The sequence below is a fragment of the Ruditapes philippinarum genome, unplaced genomic scaffold (assembly GCF_026571515.1).
Source record: "Ruditapes philippinarum isolate M1 unplaced genomic scaffold, ASM2657151v2 ctg548_1_1_1_1, whole genome shotgun sequence".
NCBI lineage: Eukaryota > Metazoa > Mollusca > Bivalvia > Venerida > Veneridae > Ruditapes > Ruditapes philippinarum.
Window position 1 is genome coordinate 173683 of NW_026861361.1, and position 19714 is coordinate 193396.

Here is a 19714-nt window from a genome sequence, read left to right on the forward strand (position 1 = left end):
CGGAAAAACACGAATTTTGACATTTGACTGGTTTACGAATCAGACAAAAATTTGAGCCAGTCTGATTTCAAACCGAAAGTGGAGGGAAATTTGGGAAAATCCGAAGATGTTTACATGTAAAATTATTAATTTTATTTCTCAAATAAAAGATGTTCTAATATTTAGAATACCATGTAGTAAACTATAAGTGTAATTGATTCTATTTTTATTGCGTCGATATCTAGCATAACAGACAAAGGACGCATAACAAACGTTCATATAAACTGGTGTACTTTCATTTTATTCCAATTTCATACTAGCATGATACAGTAGGCCTAATCGGACTGGGACCAAAAATATACATTTTTGTCCTAGAACCGGATAAGAGGATTATAATTTACAAGAACCCAACACTGGGCCACAGCCCTATTGTTCCCTATACCTTGCAATAGCAGAGGTGCAGCGCGAATGACCATTAAAAGTATTTCATGATCAATCACAACGAGTGACTAGCCCAACAAATTGTGCGCTTTAGTGATTTTTATTATATAGATGATGATCGCCCTTTCGAAGACAGACATCTATGAAAAATCAGGTTATAAAATCGGTCGGTCTTGCAGTCGAAATATTGAGACTAAACGAGTGACCTGCCTCCAAGAATCAAACCAGGGTTGCCAGATTCACAGTTCAATGCTCTACCTTTGTGGTAATCAGATGTACCCCATTTTATTTGAATGAAACAGTTGACTCTGAGTTGAGTGCATGCACCTACCTATTTACATGTATATAAGTACACTTTAGGGAATCAATGCTTTAGAGCTGAGCATTATCATTTTATCATGTAAGTTTTGATCCTCGTCATGGCAAATCTTTTCTGATGCTTTTACATCTTTATCACTTAATATTGACTTGAACAGTGATGATTGTCATAAATCAGTCACATTGCTAAAGGGTTATAATATTTTAAAGCAGCATGCCTCATGAGTGAAAATATTTTGATAAATTCAAACTTGAGAAAAATTTACTAAACTTTAGGAAAAGTAGAAAGATTCAAGATTCGAGTAATAATTAACATGTTATGGGTGATTAATGGTTATTTTTTTAATTATATGCAACTATATTTCAATGGAGGCATGCTGCTTTAATCGTCAACTCTCTAAAATAGTGTAACCTCTTTCTTTTGAATTTCTTCTAAATATTTTTCTCACTTTTCCTCAAATCATAGAACTGAATTTTTATGTCCTAAACCAAGAGTGAAAACTTCTGAAAATCAAATGCATTATTTGTAAAGGTTCAATACATTGAATATGGTGACCATGTGAATTATTAAGTATTTACATTAAACTTTGTGAAACAAGAGCTAGTGGGGCACGCTTGACTTTTATACTTTTTCTAAAAGCAGACAAATAAATGGTTTAAACAAATCTTTAAAAAGAAAAATAAATAAAAAAGTGTTGTTCCTTTTTTTCAAAGCTTGAAAGATCTGTCTAGTAATACTTGTTGTTTTGTTCAAGTATGAATGATTTCCATAAATAAAATGAAAAAAGAAATTATAATAAAAAATCAATCATACGACGGTCACGGTCATATCTAAATCATTCAACATGTCCGTTTGGTCACAAGTGTTGTATGATACAAATCTGTAGATAAATAACAAAATTATGACAACTTAACCATAATTCAATTGTATGACCTTGACGGTCAATATCATTGAAAACTCAAGGTCAATGCAGTTCAGCCAATAAGATGGACTTTTCCAAGTATGAAGATATTCCATTGATTAATAAGCAAGTTACAGTCAATTAAAGCAATATATATAAGTAGTGAAAATTCTATAATTTGACCTTCAAGGTCAAAAATGAGTCAACGTCAATTTGAGTTTAATATTCATGAAGGTCCTTAGTTAGAAGATGTTATTTCTAAATATGAAGTTAATCCATTTATAAATAACAAAGTTAAAGTCTGATACAAAAACAAATAATATTTGTCCTTCAAGATCAAGGTCATTTATGATAGAAGGTCAATGTCTTGTCTAGTTAGCTTGCGATTCTATCCTAAAAGATTATTGTGTTTAAGTTAGAAGATAATTCATTTAAAATTAACAAAGAAATAGCTACTTATAGCAAAAATAAGAAAAAAAATAAAAGCCAAATATAGACAATTGACCTTAAAGGTCAAGGTCATTTATAAATAAAGGTCAAGTTTAGTCTAGTCTACTTAAAGGTCCTGTCCCAAAGATTGTTGTCGCCAAGTATGAAGACAATACACTCAAATGTTTAAAAAAAAAAGTATGGTCATGGTTAAATGCCGCCATATCTGTTATAATTCCTCTATGCTTCGAAAATATGTCAAGTTTGTAAAACTTGTTCATATTTCCATAGCAACATTGTGACCATCGAAACAATCACATTCCATATTGTGCAAAAAATATGTTAAATCTACCATTGTACTAAGAGCTTACAGTTTATTCATTTGATAAAATTAACAATAGTCCAAATTGCAATAATGTAAGCAATTCTGTAAATTTCGCTGTTTTGCAGTGTCAAAGATATTAAAATTGTTTAAGTTACCATGGAATTTTTCGTTAATGAATTCATTTAGTGCTTTAATATCAACACCAACCTTACAAAAGCTGGAAGGAAAATAAGTTGGCGTATTTGAGAATAAAAAAAACAATATTATGAGACCGAAACATGTTAGAAACTGAAAAAAATGCTGAATTTAGCTTGGTTGCTATGGTAACCAAATAAATAAAATAATCGCAAAGTGTGTTCTTGTTTCTGATTAAGCACAAAAATATGAACTTTTACTGAAATTTGATAAATTTCTGACACAGGGCAATTTTTCTTGCTGAACCTAGCCCTTTTCATGAAAATAACCATTAATATGGAGGCCTGCTGCTTTAACAGTAAGGATGTTGGAAGTGGCCTATACCTACATTTGTACATTGTATAATCTCTACAGCATCATGTAGCTGGTTGAATTTACCTCCGGCTCGCTTAATAATTTTTGCATGGTTTCAAAAATAATTTGAGAGTAATAGATCAAGATTTCAAGAGATCTCTATTGTATTTATATGACTGCTGCATTAATTGTAAGTAAAGCCATTATTAATATGACAAAAAAATGTTGACTCAAATATTTTTGACGTATAATATGTCATGTAATGATAATCTGAAACTGGCTAAATCCAGTCTGATAAGGAAATAAATCAGTTTGAGGGTAAATGCTTCTACTTCATCTCAAGAATTAATACAAGGTGAATCACATAAGCTTGTTGCAATATATCTTTTAATGTGTTTATAGAGGCAACAGGACTGGTGCTTTTGCTTGTAATAAACTATACACATTGAATGAAAATTAGATAGAAATGAAATAAATGATACATTGATACTTTTGCCCAGTTTAAGGACATTTAACAAAATTTTAATAAACAGGCAATAAATGAGACAGTGATTCTTTTTGCCCACATTAAGTTTAAGGACATTTAAGGATCTTAACTTCAGAGAAAACCCTTAGTCACATATGTATAAGTTACAACAGGAAACATTGAAGGATTATCTTAATAATGTTTTAATTTCCATTCAGTCACAATGTTTATTCTATTTCAAATTTGAGAAGAAACAATAAAAGTTACAATATCTATATTCTATTTATAGGTTGAAACAGATGCACTGACAAAAAGTTTTGGACATATGTACATGTAATAACCAAAACAAAATGGCTTCTGCGGCAGGGAACTCTGGGAGTTTCACAACAACATTGATGCAAAGAATAGATGGAGAATTAATCTGTGGAATTTGTCTTGAATTATTTAAATCACCAGTTATGTTAACATGTGGTCATAACTTCTGCAAGGAGTGTGTCTACGGAATAATAGAAAATGGAATGCACTTCAGTTTTATAAGTATCGGTCCGCCCAACTCGTTCAATTGTCCAATTTGCCAAGCACCAATAAGTATCAACAGAGTTACTAAAGAGGGTTTAATGTCAAATAAAGCTTTGGAAAGTATTGTAGAATTATATAAAACTTGTTCACCAGTTGATGTATTTGACAGTTCATGGAATACTGACCTGGAAGTTACACCAACTATATGTAAAATGCATGATAAAACAGAGGATAGATTCTGTGATAGTTGCAGTGTCTCTATTTGTGTACAATGTGAAAGATTTAATCATCAGTCATACAAGGCTAAACACAGAGTTGGTTCTTTAAAACATGCAGCAATATCATATCAGGTGAGAGCAAAGCTATAAATGTATGCTAGAGCCTGTAAAAAAAAAAGAAGTACCGTAAAATTCCTATTAAACGCCCCTGGGGGCTAAACATTTTCCAAAAGGGGGGCTATTATTACAACACGTTTTTCCTAAATCCAAAAATCATTGAAAATACATTTAGTGTAACATGGGTTGGTAATAACATTAAAATGTGTTCAGATTTTAAAGTTCATGTGATACATTTTGGTGTTTACTATGAAATAAAATGGATTCTGAAGGATTTGAATAAAAATACGGATTTATTAAAGAGTTCACCACTCATGAGCAGATTTTTTTCCACATTAAAAAGCCGGGGGGGGGGGGCTTTTATTAGGGGAGGGGCGTTTATTAGGAATTTTACGGTATATTGTTTTGGTGCATTCATCCAAAGCTATATAATTCTGAATTTTTAATAAAACTTGATGTACATGTTGTTGAACAAACATAAAGAAATATACAATGAAGGTTGCACATGTTTAAATGTCTGTGTGCAGCTACTCCTGAGGTCTCTCAACTGTTAGAAATAACAAAATGTTCACCCCATTTTAAATCAAGTAGGATTGCTCATAAAACTAACAGAAATTTATTTTTGAAGTATGAATGAACAAATTGCTGCCTTGACATTTTTGTTGTAAGCATATAATAAATTTATTGAATAGAAAAAGACAGCGTCTTGTATGTTTGTTGCAGACAGAGGTGGCAGATGTTTTGACAAAGTTAAAGAAGGAATTGATACCATTAAATGATAAGATAAATCAACTTGAAGGTATTCTATGTGGAATACAGGTACATTTCAATAATTATCTTTCCAATGTTTTTATGCTTCCCGAAGGGAGAGCATATAGTCGCCACCTTGTCCGTCTGTCCTTACGAACCCAGAGGTACTTGTGTGACTTAGAGAACAATGGGTAACAGTAAATTCTCTTTGATCCTATTTATTCCGTTTTTACTTGTGTGTCTTTTTTTAAGCCTTGTGTGACTAAAAATGGCCAAAAAGATCAAAGGAAAAGTCACTTAAGTACCATTTTGTGAGAACGTCCGTCCGTCTGTCTGTCCGCACTCACAGGAGAGTAATTATGTGGCTAGAGGGACAATAGGTAACTGTTCTTTCTCTTTGATGTCATTCATTCCGTAATGCTTTTATGTGGCTATTTTCTTTTGCGTGGCTAAAAAGAACAATAGAGAGAACAATAGAGTAGCCACATAATTACTGTCCTGTGAGAACGTCCGGCCGTTGTCTTGTCCGGAGCATAACTTGAAAACCCTTAGAGATAATTTTTTTAAACTTCATACTGTGGTAGAGGGCATTGAGGGGGAGTGCAGTGTTAAAGAACCATAACTCTTTTTGCCTGGTTTTTGAATTATCTCCCCTTATAGAAAAATCTTGTCCGGGACATAACTCTAAAACTATAAGAGATATCAACATGAAACTTTGTAGGTGAATAGATCTCAATGGGTAGATGTGCAGTGCACAAGAACCATAACTCTTTTTCACCTAATTTTGGAGTTAATTTTGTTAATTTTAACACTTTGAACTTTGTCTGGAACATAACGCTAAAACTATAAGAGATATCAAGATGAAATATTGTAGGTAGATAGATCTCATTGAGTAGAAGTGCAGTGCAAAAGAACCATAACTCTGTTAAGTCTCATTTTTTAATTATCTCCCCTTTTGGAAAAATCTTGTCCAGGACATAGCTGTAAAACTATAAGAGATATCAACATGAAACTTTGTAGGTAGATATATCTCAATGGGTAGATGTGCAGTGCACAAGAATCATAACTCTGCCTTGCCTAATATTGGTGTTATTGCCCTTTGTTTATTTTTACTCTTTGAACTTTGTCTGGGACATTACTCTAAAATTATAAGAGATATCAACATGAACCTTTGTTGGTAGATAGATCTCATTGAGTAAAAGTGCAGTACAAAAAAAAACATAACTCTGTTTTGCCCAATTTTTGAATTATCTCCCCTTTTAAAAAAATCTTGTCCGGGAAATAACTCTAAAACTACAAGAGATATCAACATGAAACTTTGTAGGTAGATGGATCTCAATGGGTAGATGTGCAGTGCACAAGAACTTGAACTCTGCCTTGCCAAATTTTGTAGTTATTGCCCTTTGTTCATTTTTACATTTTGAACTTTGTCCGGGACATAACTCGGAAACCATAAGAGGTATCAACAAGAAACTTTGTAGGTTGATAGATCGCATTGATTAGAAGTGCAGTGCAAGGAACAATAACTCTGCCTTGCCTTATTTTGGAATTATTGCACTTTGAACCTTTTTCCAGGGACATATTAACTCTGTAACTACAAGAGGTGTACTTTCCTGTGTCCAAAACCTACTTGGGGAGCATCACCCAGCTCAAACCGGGCTCTTGTTTTTGATAGTTTTTAAGCATATGTTTTCATGCTCAATTGTGAAATAAATGTTGGTTAATGTAAAAATTGTTTTTGAGTTTTAAAAATTAAAAAGAAAAAATTTAAAATGTGTTATATAGATTTTGTTTCATTAACACAACTTCTTGTTTTCACAGCTTGAACTTTGGCTCACAGCATCATTAAGTAATCAGAATATATCTCATACCGGACAGAAGAACCAAAACTTTACTGACTCTATGCTATAAATTGAAAAAAAAATTCTACTTTTAAGAGTTATAAATATGTACATGCAACATCCAGATGTTAAACTTAATGTTTATGAAGAACATATTTAATAGCAATTACATGAAGTTACTTATCTTATATGTGTATATGTGTAACTTTTTATATTGACAGGATAATCAAGAACATGTTAGCAAAAGACTAGAACACCAAATATCATTATTGATGTCTCTCATTCGTCAGCAACAAGAGCAACTGAAAGTAAATTTTTTTTTCAGTGATCATTTGGTATATCATAATACCTTTAAGCAAGGCCTTTCTAGTTACTTGGGAAAATGCCCCTGGCTTAATTAAATCGGGGAAAAATTATTCGGCATTTTGCAGAAAATTTTAGAAAATTTTTAAAACTACCTAACTTTGATTCTAATTGTATATTGTATTAATTTCATACAATACTGCTGTAACTATTTTAAAAAAAGGCAATTCGTCGCCCTAATTCCAGAGTGTTGTAACTCCAATTTTGAAAAAAATGAGTGTTTGGTATCAAAATGTTCGTAATTTTTTGCTCTGTCTAATGGTAAAAACAACATCACTCTGGTTCTTGCCTGTAACAATATATTGAATGGGTCAGAGTGCTGTAAGTCCAAAAATTGTGGTAAAAATACAGTCCATAATATCGTAACTTCTTAACCAATAGTTTGTTAAGATTCTAGTCACGTGATGCTATTTTGACAAAATGGCAGATTTTTCAAGGTATCAGGAATAACATTTTACGTTTTATGTTTCTTGATAACATGTAAGTGTTTTGCTTTAGATGTTATCTAATTATCTATATATTAATATTTTATTGAACTGTTTCAAACCTTAAAAATAAATAATAACTACTCTTAAAACTTGAGCTAAATTCAAAGCACCATGCTGTGTTATGAAATTTGGATAGCATGGAAATCGGATAAAATGATACAAACTTTCAATATTCACAAGTATCAGCTGTTCATAACTTGATATGTGATTGATTATATGATTGGTTGATCAATGTTACATTGTACATATTCAGATTAAATACGTACAGGTTTTGCATTAGATTGTTTATACTTTTAACTTACAAACAAAACTCATCAAATGAGAAACATACTACTGCCATTGTTACATTTTGTCTTTAACTATATAAGACAAATTACCGTACTGGTGCTAAGTGATTCGAATAAAATTTACACATATAACTTTACCACTCATAACTGATGTTAAATTAGGTGGTGTTTACTTCATGTTTATTTCATAATTCATAATTTCATAATTTTCATAATTTCAAAATTCTGCACTTTCATATAACGATCACAAAAATATCAAAAGTTTTGCTGTCCAAGGCATTATGCAATCCAGAGTGGTTAACAATACCCACTGTCATATAGAAAGAAAGACAAAACACTTTTAAAATGGCAGAAGTGTTCAGTCCTACATCACTCGTTTGTGTTCTTAAAACAGTACGTCCAAACGTCAAAGACTATATGGTGGGTTAAAGTTGACAATATCCCTATAACAAAAGTTTAAAAGCTGAGAGTTGTCTCAGATGCACCATTTAGCGTTGAATAAGAGACGTCATTTGCACAACAAATACTTATTAAACAAAATGCCACCTACTCAGCTATTTTGCATAAATCAGGGTGTAAGTCTATACCTTTTTGTCAACATAATCATTTTCAATCTTATGCTGAAATTTATTATGTAATTGGAACATGCAAAGCAAAATTAATCTAAGTTTCTAAGTTAAAAATAATTCTTGTACATCTACTTCCAACTCGTAAGGTAATTATACCCCCACAAACGAAGTTAAGGGGGGGTATATAGGAGTCAGCTTGTCAGTCGGTCGGTCCGTCGGTCCGTCGGTCGGTCCACATCATGGTTTCCGGACGATAACTAGAGTTTGGAATGAGGTATTGTAATCAAACTTGGTATATAGCAACCTTATGTGGAAACTCCGGTTGGTATTGCATTTGGACCCCCTGGGGTCAAGGTCAAGGTCACCGTTACTAAAAATAGAAAAATGGTTTCCGGACAATAGCTAGAGTTAGGAATGAGATATTGTTATCAAACTTGGCATATAGCAAGCTTATATGAAGACCTGGGTTGGTATTGCATTTGGACCCCCTGGGGTCAAGGTCAAGGTCACCGTTACTAAAAATAGAAAAATGGTTTCCGGACAATAGCTAGAGTTGGGAATGAGATATTGTTATCAAACTTGGTATATAGCAAGCTTATATGAAGACCTGGGTTGGTATTGCATTTGGACCCCCTGGGGTCAAGGTCAAGGTCACCATTACTAAAAATAGAAAAATGGTTTCCGGACAATAGCTAGAGTTAGGAATGAGATATTGTTATCAAACTTGGCGTATAGCAAGCTTATATGAAGACCTGGGTTTGGTATTGCATTTGGGCCCTCTTGGGTCAAGGTCAAGGTCACTGTTACTAAAAATAGAAAAAATGGTTTCCGGACAATAGCTAGAGTTAGGAATGAGATATTGTTATCAAACTTGGCGTATAGCAAGCTTATATGAAGACCTGGGTTTGGTATTGCATTTGGGCCCTCTTGGGTCAAGGTCAAGGTCACTGTTACTAAAAATAGAAAAAATGGTTTCCGGACAATAGCTAGAGTTAGGAATGAGATATTGTTATCAAACTTGGCGTATAGCAAGCTTATATGAAGACCTGGGTTGGTATTGCATTTGGGCCCTCTGGGGTCAAGGTCAAGGTCACTGTTACTAAAAATAGAAAAATGGTTTCCGGACAATAACTTGACTTAGGAATGAGATACTGTAATCAAACTCGGTGTATAGCAAGCTTATATGAAGACCTGGGTTGGTATTGCATTTGGACCCCCTGGGGTCAAGGTCAAGGTCACCGTTACTAAAATAGAAAAATGGTTTCCGGACAATAACTAAAGTTAGGATTGAGATATTGTTATCAAACTTGGCATATAGCAAGCTTATATGAAGACCTGGGTTGGTTTTTCATTTGAACCCCCTGGGGTCAAGGTCACCGTTAGGAAAAATAGAAAAATGGTTTTCGGACAATAACTAGAGTTAGGAATGAGATATTGTAATCTAATTTGGTGTAAAGAAAGCTTATATGAAGACCTTGGTTGGTATTGCATTTGGACCCCCTAGGGTCAAGGTCACCGTTAGAGTGTTACTAAAAATAGAAAAATGGTTTCCGGACAATAACTAGAGTTAGGAATGAGATATTGTTATCAAACTTGGTGTTTAGCAAGCTTATATGAAGACTTTGGTTGGTATTGCATTTGAACCCCCTGGGGTCAAGGTTAAGGTCACCGTTACGAAAAAATAGAAAAATGCTTTTCGGACAATAACTAGAGTTAGGAATGAGATATTATAATCTTATTTGGTGTATAGGAAGCTTATATGAAGACCTGGGTTGGTAGTGCATTTGGACCCCCTAGGGTCAAGGTCACCGTTATAGTGTTATTAAAAATAGAAAAATGGTTTTCGGACAATAACTAGAGTTAGGAATGAGATATTGTAATCAAACTTGGTGTATAGCAAGCTTATTTCAAGACCCCAGTTGTGATTACAATTAATTGAAATATTTCTTTGTACACAGTTGATAGTTTTTGTTCAAATTTTTCTTCAGTCTACTTTTTTTTCAAAATTCAAAGTTGCTGGTGGGGGTATTAATCACCTTCAGTGATAGGTCTAGTTCTACCTGTTATTATCAAGTGATTTGAATTAACCTTTGAACTGAAAATTATCCATTACAAAAACTATTTTTTAAAAAGAAAAAAATGTATGGTTAAAAATTTTCATTCGATTGAAACGTAGAAAAGAATGATTTTGTGAAGAAATGTTACAAAGTCTTAAGACCATATAAAAACATTAAGAAATCTTTAAATTGTCATATTTGTTTCATCAAACGTTTGTTGAAGTAAAATAGAATTAATATTTGACTGAAACTCTTAGATATTGAGCATTGCTTTTATACGAATGAGTTATTGATGTAAACAGTTCAGTTAAAAACATTAAAAGCAAACGTATACTTAATTGTTATTGTATGTAAAGAAGTTGTATGCCACTTTATATATAAATACATGTAGTAATTGAAGTACAGTAGTTCATTGAAACACCATATCCAGATCTGTAGCATCTTTGAAAATTTGTGAGCTTTGAGTTGTGTTTCATATTTTTCATTTTTTTGAAAACAAAACATTAAGTAATGCTGTTCTTAGAAAAGTAAAATACATAGGTTTATTCTTTTTTATGTTACAGAGAAAGGAACTCATTGTTGATGTTGTTTTTCAAAGCTTAAGCAGTTACATCTTTCAAACATTTTTGTGTGTTTTGTAAGTCAAATTATGTTCAACATGCTGTTTGTCTGCAAGCTACAGGTATTCAAAATTGAATTTGGAATGAATTAATGATATAATAAACGAAACCAAAAGTAAATCTGAATTCCAAATATTTTATAGTGTACAGTCTTAATGTAAAAATAGCATATCATATGATAAAAGTTTTGCTATTTAATGTGGTAAATATCAATACAATGACGATGTTTCTAAATTTTGTTTTCGTTTTGTTTTAACTCAATGTGATACATTTACAAATCAGTAATATCTTATTTTTTTGTTTATTTGCAAGGCTCATTATTTCATGTAAATGGTCATAAGATAATGAAGCCCGAGTTCAATTTCAACCTTAAAATGCCTGTTCGTGGCTATTCACACTTCACCGCATTGTCTGGATTTCTATGATTGACTTTTAAGACTAAATTTACTGTTTTGATCCTGATTACATTCCATGCTCTGTGGTGCCTAAATAAATGTGGATCTAGACTATTCGTTAAAGCATTCAATTTCTAGTTACGTCTAAATTTAATATAATTTCAGTATAAAACAGTTAAATAGTCATTATTTCACACTGTTGTAACTCCTAAATGTCAATGATATTTTAGGGTCACATTGCTGTAACTGAATACAGCATTATGGTTCTCGTATTTTTGTCAATAAAATATATTTTTCAGTGATTTTTAATTTTTTTAATTTTGATTTTCAAAATAACTATCTACAGGAACTTCTTCGTAATTAAAAGTGTAACAGTTAAAATAATTCTGCACTCTATGATATATTTTATATTAAAATTGGTTGAGTAAGTGTGAAGATATAGCCTGTTAAAACTTTGAAGTCGATTTTCTCAAAATGGTAAAAACACGACTTACATCATTATGGAATTAGGGCGACGAATTGTGTGGGATTTTCAAGTTAAAAAGATTTTCATAAACAGACTAAATCAAACAGAGTCTTCAATTTTAATGTTCATGTTTCCGAGAGATCACCCCTTTTCAAATATGGTTGTGAATGCCTGAATGATGGGTTTGGTTGAATATATTTACAACGATATATACTGGACCATATACATGTATCTGTCAAAAGTCTTAAACTAAAAGGAAGAACCATAAATTTTTTTTTTTGTGTGTGTGTGGGGGGGGGGGGGGGGGGGCATTTAGATTTACCGTGGGTAACAGTAAATTCTCTTTGATCCTATTCATTCCGTTTTTACTTGTGTGTCTTTTTTTAAGCCTTGTGTGACTAAAAATGGCCAAAAAGATCAAAGGAAAAGTCACATAAGTACCACTTTGCGAGTCTGTCCGTCCTTCCGTCCGTCTGTCCGTTCTCTTTTGTGTCGCACATAGCTCAAAAAGTATTTGACCTAGAGTCTTGAAACTTTATAGAAATGTTGATCAGCATGTGTAGTTGTGCACCTGGGTGTTTTCGTGTGGATATATTTAATATTTTTAGAGTTATTACCCTTGACTTAGTAAAAATTTACAATTTTTTACTTGTTTTGCACGTAACTCAAAAAAGACCTAGTGTCATACAACTTTATAGAAATGTTGATCAGCATGTGAAGTTGTGCACCTGGGTATTTTCTTCTGGATTTATTTAGTATTTTTAGAGTTATTGCCCCTGACTTAGTAAAAATTTACAATTTTCAACTTGTGTCGCACGTAACTCAAAAAGTATTTGATCTAGTGTCATGAAACTTTACAGGAATGTTGCTCAGCATGTGAAGTTGTGCACCTGGGGTTTCACTTGTGGATTTATTCTGTTTTGTCAGATTTATTGCCCTTGACTTAGTGAAAACTGTTCCATTATGTTGTGTTATTTGTTCCTCGAGTGCTTGAGTTAGAATCAACCAACTTTACAGGAATAATGATCAACATCACTGTGAAGCTATGCACCTGGGGTTTTGCATGTGGATTTTTTTTCAGTTTTGTTAAGTTATTGCCCCTCACTTAGTATAAATTTGCAATTTTCAACTTGTTCATGCATAACTCAAAAAATATTTGACCTATGGTCTGAAAGTTTACAAGAATGTTGGTCAGCCATGTACTTATGCACCATGAGGTTTGCTTGTGGATTTATTCAGTATTTGTCAAGTTCTTGTCATTGACTTAGTAAACGATTTTTAGTTTTTAACTTGTGGCACATGTAGCCTAAAAAATATTTGACTTAAAGTCATAAGATTGACAAAAAAGTGGAGTGTGGGGGCACCCGTGTCCTATGGACACATTGCTAGTTTTTTTTCTTAAATTTCTAATGTTGATTTTACTTATCATGTATATGTATATGAGCCGCGCCATGACAAAACCAACATAATGGATTTGCGACCAGGATCGATCCAGACCAGCCTGCGCATCCACGCAGTCTGATCAGGATCCATGCTGTTTGCTTACAAACCCTATAACAAGTAGAGAAACTGATAGCGAACAGGATGGATCCTGATCAGACTGCACTGAGGCACAGGCTGGTGTGGATCCATGCTAGTCGCAAACCCACTATGTTGGTTTTGGTTTTGTCATGACGCGGCTCATATAAACATTTTGTATATGTATACTTTCGTCTTATTTATTTTTGTATTTACCAAATATAAAATTGCAATATAATTCATATGAAAGTAAAGTACATTGTACTTAAAAATATCACATAAAAACGTCTCACAAAATTATTTTGTAAAGTTTAACTTTGAAAGATATTGTCCAATTTACACCTCGAAAAAGCAAAACTTTAAAATTAAAATAGCATTCCTTGTGAATTAGCTCAATCCAAGGGAAGTAACCAGAAAAAGAACACCTATAAATACACTTGCCTTTTGACAGGGGAAAAATTGGTATTTCCACAGCCCAGGAGGCTAAAGTTTACTTGTTAGATATAATGTCATTATTGGATATAAAAAGACTTTAGGCTATAAATATGGAATTTTAGCTCAAGGTCTTATCTAATCATAATTCATACATTAATTACTAAGAATTTCTTTACCAATATAATTTATGGTCCTGATTATAAACTTCATTTTTACAAAAATTAGCATTTATCATAATTACATTTATTTGAAATGTTTAAGTAAATAATACTTGTACATGTATTGTGGCTTAGGTCTAGTAGTTAGGGATTGCTGGCCCCATAAGAGCAATCCATTGTTTCCTTGATCATGAAACTTTACATTTGTTGAATACTGATGGTTCTATGGACAGATTCAAGTGTTTGTTTAGAAGCTTATTGCAGTGAAAAAACTTTCTGTATAAACTAATAATTCTGATATTACTTTACAGCATACACTGGATAATGAAATGCAAACAAGGCAGCTACCAGTTACTGTTGAACTTGAAAAATGTCGTGCTGTCAAGACTAACATACAAGAACTGATGAAAAAACTGTCTAACATACGTAACACAAAAAATCCTACTCTTCAGTTAAAGGTGATTTTTATGTTATACTTCATGAGATAGTATGAATTAGTACATGTTTCAATGTTTATATATATGGTTTAATTATTTGAATATCCATCTTTTGTATATTTAAATATACAAATATATTTTATGTGAAGTGAAGCAATGCAAGTCATAAATTACCAAACCAAAATGTTGAATTATTTAAAGTTTGATCTTGACCTTAATTTCATCTTGACCTACATGGTCAAGTTATTGAATTTTGCTCAAATTGCCATTTCTTTGTTATTAATGGACAGATTTGATTCATACTTTGATAAAGGAAACACTAATGGCAACATTGACATGTTGAATAATAATCTGTATTTCTGTACACAAAAATATGTTTCTTTGAAAACTACAACGTTCTTCTGATGTATTTGCCTTTGAAATACGAAAAAGGCTAGTGTTGTCCCTGCTTAAGGGTGGCTCTTGTTTCTTTTGCTGGAAACTATTAATTACTTTGATATAATTAAATATCCCCATCATTTTTTAATGTAACTATGTTACATAATCTTGAAAATTTGCTATTTAACTTTTAACTCTACAATTTTATTACTGCTTGCTATTGGTAAATGGCAGTTTAAATTGTATAGAATATTACATTATAATATACATTGTACTTTGATGAATGTTTTTATATATTAGTTAATGAAGGACACATGTGTACAACTGAGAGCAGTCTTGTCTTTTGATATACCTGAATGTCTACAGACCTTCCATATGTCACATACTGAGATGCCAAACTGGGACATGGACACTCAACCAGTCACTAATACTATCCAGACACTCTACTGGCAATGTGAAACACCAAGTAAGACAAATTATAGGCTTATAACCTTATAAGGCTAAATCGTGAATAGACTTGTCCGTCTTTCAATCTGGGTAAAAATGCTCAAAATATGTACCAACTGAATATTGAACAGTGCAGACCATGATCTGCCAACACACGTGCACTGCCTGGTCACATGGTAAGAATCTGTTGCTGCCAGCAGGCTTAGGGTTAAGATGATTAGATCCAAACATTTATACATAAGAAAATAAGATAAAAGGTTCAGTCAGAAGCTTATTGAGACGAAGGTAAAGTGTACTTGCATAATCTCATCTTTGGAACATGGCATAATTGCATAATGCCTACTCTGGAACATGGCCTAAGGTTATAGCATCCAGGCAAATTTCCTTCTCAGGGCTCATATCAGGCTGTCAACCATTTCCTATATCGTATGAAACATTTGCCAAATAGGCAGCATGGTATGTTTATAGTCTCCATTCGTCCTACGGTCCCACATTTTTCTCAGGAGTGTAACTCAAAAAGTATTTGAAATATCAAATTGAAACAATAATAATAAGTATTCCCTTTATTGCTTTTAAGGTATTGCCCTTTGTTGTGGTTTTTTTGTATTTTTTTTTCATTTTCATTATTGTTTGGAGCATATATATGAGATATCAACTTGAAACTTCACAGGTGAATAGATCATATTAAGAATGGAGTACACAAGAATGATTAGTCTCATTTTAATAATTTTTGAGTTATTGCCCTTCATAATTTTTCATGCTTTGTCCAGAACATAGCAAAAAGTGTTTTAAGTATCAACTTGATACTTTATTGGTAGGTAGATCTTGTTCTTATTAAGGAGGAGTGCAGTGCACAAGAATAATAAAAAGTCACATCATTCTTTTTAAGCCAATTTTTACACTTTTTTGTCACAAAGTGTTTAGAGTTATCAACTTGAAATTTCAGGTGTAAATAGCTGTCATATACAAACTGAGTACTTTTTGAGGTGATAGCCCTTTGTTGTATTTAACCTTTTACCTCAAATAGACGTGTTATGACGACGTTTCGCCGCCCCCCCCCCCCCTTCTTTTGCCTCAAACAGTAAAAAATGCACTATTTAGGCCCCTAACACGGTTTTTCATTTGAGAAATGTTGTTAAAAAAGTGATCACTTTTTCCGCGCCACCCCCTATTAAAAAGGTACATCAAGAGGTTGCCATGAAAGGTGGCAGTAGCCCCCCTCATCGCCAAGAAATTTTTGAACATGTTATAGGCCAAAAATTGCCTCAGGTCAATCTTAAGGTAACGTGTAACCAACGCTCTGAAAAGACTTTTACTCTATCTCAACAGTCAACATTTGTGCCAAGTTTCATCAGTATTGAAGCATTTTTCATAATTTCATAGCAGTTTGAACTAGTAACAGGAGGCTTTTCAGTGAAAACGGACATTTTTCACAATATGCTCATGCGGTAAAAGGTTAAATGAATTTTTTTATAACTTTTCTCAGGTTTGGCAGTCTTGACTGATTCTTGTTATCCAATTTTTTTCTTCAAAGTTATTCCTTTATTGTTGACAAAGAAACATTGTCTATGAAGTATTGAGATAAATTTTTAATGCTTTGCAGCTTACTTATTTTCTCATTTAATAAATTTTCATTTCTTTTTTGCAACAGAAACAGAAAAGACAAAGTTAAAAGATACAGGAATACAGACAGACATTATAGTGTCTGATGAAGGGCAACGTGCTAAAAAAGTCAGAGTAGAATCTGTTAAATTAGCTCAAAGCCCTTCACCTAAACAAGCTAGGACTGATAGATCAAGTGAAGGTAACAAGAAGAAAATAGAAAAGAGAAAGAATTTGTCTGGGTCACCTGATCTAGATGGAGAAGCATTTGATGAGATTGATGGAAATTTCCCTCATGTCAGCAAAGAAGCAGATAAAGAGTCTGTTAAAATGAAAGAGATGATACTTGGGAGAGATACCGAAGTCACACAATCTGTTGAAGAAATCAAATTACTGCATTCTAGTGACAAACCAGCAGTTATAAGTGGTGATGATGATTTAAATGAAACATTTAAAGCTCTGAAGCTTGAAGATAAAAAAAGAAGCAAAGGTCGCAGCAGTTTTCCTATGGATAATTCACCACAGTTGAATGGTAGAAATGTTGGTGAAATGTTCCAGAAGTCAGCAGTGAAAACAAAAAAGAGCCATTCTGACAAAGATTTGAACAAGGGAGACAAATCCTATAGTCCAACACATGCTGAAGCTCTTGCCAAGTTTGTTGCACGACGAAGAACAATGTCACCATCAATATCATCTCCCTCTCTTAAAACATTGGAGCAACCTGCCAGCAACAGTGAAGATTCTGAATTAAAAACAAGAAAAAATACTTCTTCACCCTCACTTAAGTCTTTGAATGCACTATTTTCTGAAACAGACCATAAAGAAGAGAAAAACATTTCCAGGCCACTTCCTACTGTGACCCATTTTTCTGAAAAATTGGGATCTAGTACTAACGAAGAAAAAAGTGAACATTCATTAGTTACACCTGAAACAGATTTGGTTAACTCTAATTCCACAGAAAAATTACCTGTTAATACTTCTGTAACAAGACAAGTAAATAGGGATGACATGACTGCGGTATCTTTGACACACACTGAAACTAATTCCACGAAGGATAATAATGTTTCCAATCAGCCAAAACCATTCTCTAAGAAACCAATAGGAATGAATCTAGACTTACATTTAGCTCATCATGAAGAAAGTACAAATGATGAATGTAAAAGAGTCACAGAGGTATAAGATGAATGGTTTATGTGTTATGTATTCTGAGATTAAGAGTAGAAATTTGTCAAACAAAAGTGTAGATCACTCATCTATAAATATTATGTTATCTGGTTTCTATCTGAGCTTGTTATTTATATAATGTATTTATTATTATGATTTTAATGTTAATTAAGAAATAATATAGCCCAAACAGTGATTTAATCGCTCAATAACATCACTGTTTGGAGTTGGTATGCGAGGAATTATATCACGAGGGCGTAGCCCAACTGATATAATGATGCCCATCCGAACGACAAACAGTGATGTAATCAAGCGATAAAATCACTGATTTGGATATATTATTTCGATTCTAACACGACATTAACAAATAAATGTTGCGGTACTTGATAGTTAAGCAAAATTGAGCCCGATTTGTTCCTGAACTTATTGTCAGCGCGTCAGATTTTTAGTGGTTACGTCACGTGTATAATGATTACGTCACATGTCTAAATATAGAACGTCAAACTGTGCATCTGTTGCATAATAACACACACTTTCGGTTCTTCTATGTTCAATAGGGAAAATGCGGGTCGTGTTAGAATCAGCTGTAAAATTTCACTAACATTTTCTTATCATATAATGTTTTGTCTTTGTATAGCAGCCATAACATGTATTTCTTTATTAAGTTTTCTGATGAATATATGGTCATTTTCAACTGAAGAATATGTATCACTGGTTTGATTATCTATATTGCTTAAGTTGCTTTGACATGTCTGTCCCGACAGGGACTTTGGATTCCTCCATATGAGGAAGCTATACAGCTAGCTTACAGAAGGTCTGTGGTTCTACTCCGGTGCCCGTTTATGCCTGAAATACTGCACACAGGGGCACCTGAGGTCTTTCTCCCAGTAAAGCCGGAAAGTCGCAATATGACCTATACTGTGTTGGAGTGACGTTAAACAAAGTCCCCCAAAAATGTCTCTGTATTAACATTGAATTCATGATAAGCTCATTCTGAAGGAATAATAATTCCTTTGATTTTGTTCATATTTTCCTTATGTATATATGATAAAAGGAAAATTACATGTGTTTACCATTCTGAAGAATGATACCATTCCTGTTGATACTGTAAAGTTGTATATTCACATTAACTCTGCAGACTTTTGGGTATATTCAACTTAAATCAACAAAAGGGATATAACACTTCTCAAAAGCACACTGTTCACACTGGTATATTTAACATGTGTAGTATATATAAATGTTACTTTTATGTTGACTATGCTGTTCATAATATCAAAATACAACATACAAAAACATGTGCAAGACATAAAAACTTATTAAAATGTTTTAAGTCTTGTGAATATTAAATCTGTGGTAATATATATGTTAAAAAATTTATTAAACTTGTCCAAGAAGACGTAAGAGCATGTCAGGGAATGGCTGAAAAATCTTTTTATTCTGATATTATATTTTATATGAAAATTCATTTGAAGTCTAATGTATACATTTTTGTTAAAGCTTGAGTATATAAGCATATAATCATCATTATAATTAGTT

At 32.8% G+C, this 19714-nt stretch overlaps 1 protein-coding gene across 1 annotated transcript; it reads left to right on the forward strand.

Moving 5' to 3' along the window:
- The first annotated feature begins 33 nt into the window (after positions 1-33).
- LOC132715376 (tripartite motif-containing protein 2-like) lies at positions 34-19714 on the forward strand. Its single transcript, XM_060698372.1, has 7 exons — positions 34-116; positions 3639-4218; positions 4927-5022; positions 7016-7102; positions 14462-14608; positions 15266-15431; positions 17064-19714. Exons 2-7 carry the CDS (start codon positions 3700-3702, stop codon positions 18191-18193), a joined length of 2145 nt encoding a protein of 714 aa, XP_060554355.1. The 5' UTR covers positions 34-116; positions 3639-3699; the 3' UTR covers positions 18194-19714.

Excerpts from the sequence above, each read along its gene's own strand:
- LOC132715376 (XM_060698372.1), top strand. The coding sequence starts at position 3,700 with ATGGCTTCTGCGGCAGGGAACTCTGGGAGTTTCACAACAACATTGATG. Across the intron at positions 7,103-14,461 it reads AGCAACAAGAGCAACTGAAA|CATACACTGGATAATGAAAT; the intron begins GTAAATTTTTTT and ends ATTACTTTACAG. Across the intron at positions 14,609-15,265 it reads ATCCTACTCTTCAGTTAAAG|TTAATGAAGGACACATGTGT; the intron begins GTGATTTTTATG and ends TTTATATATTAG.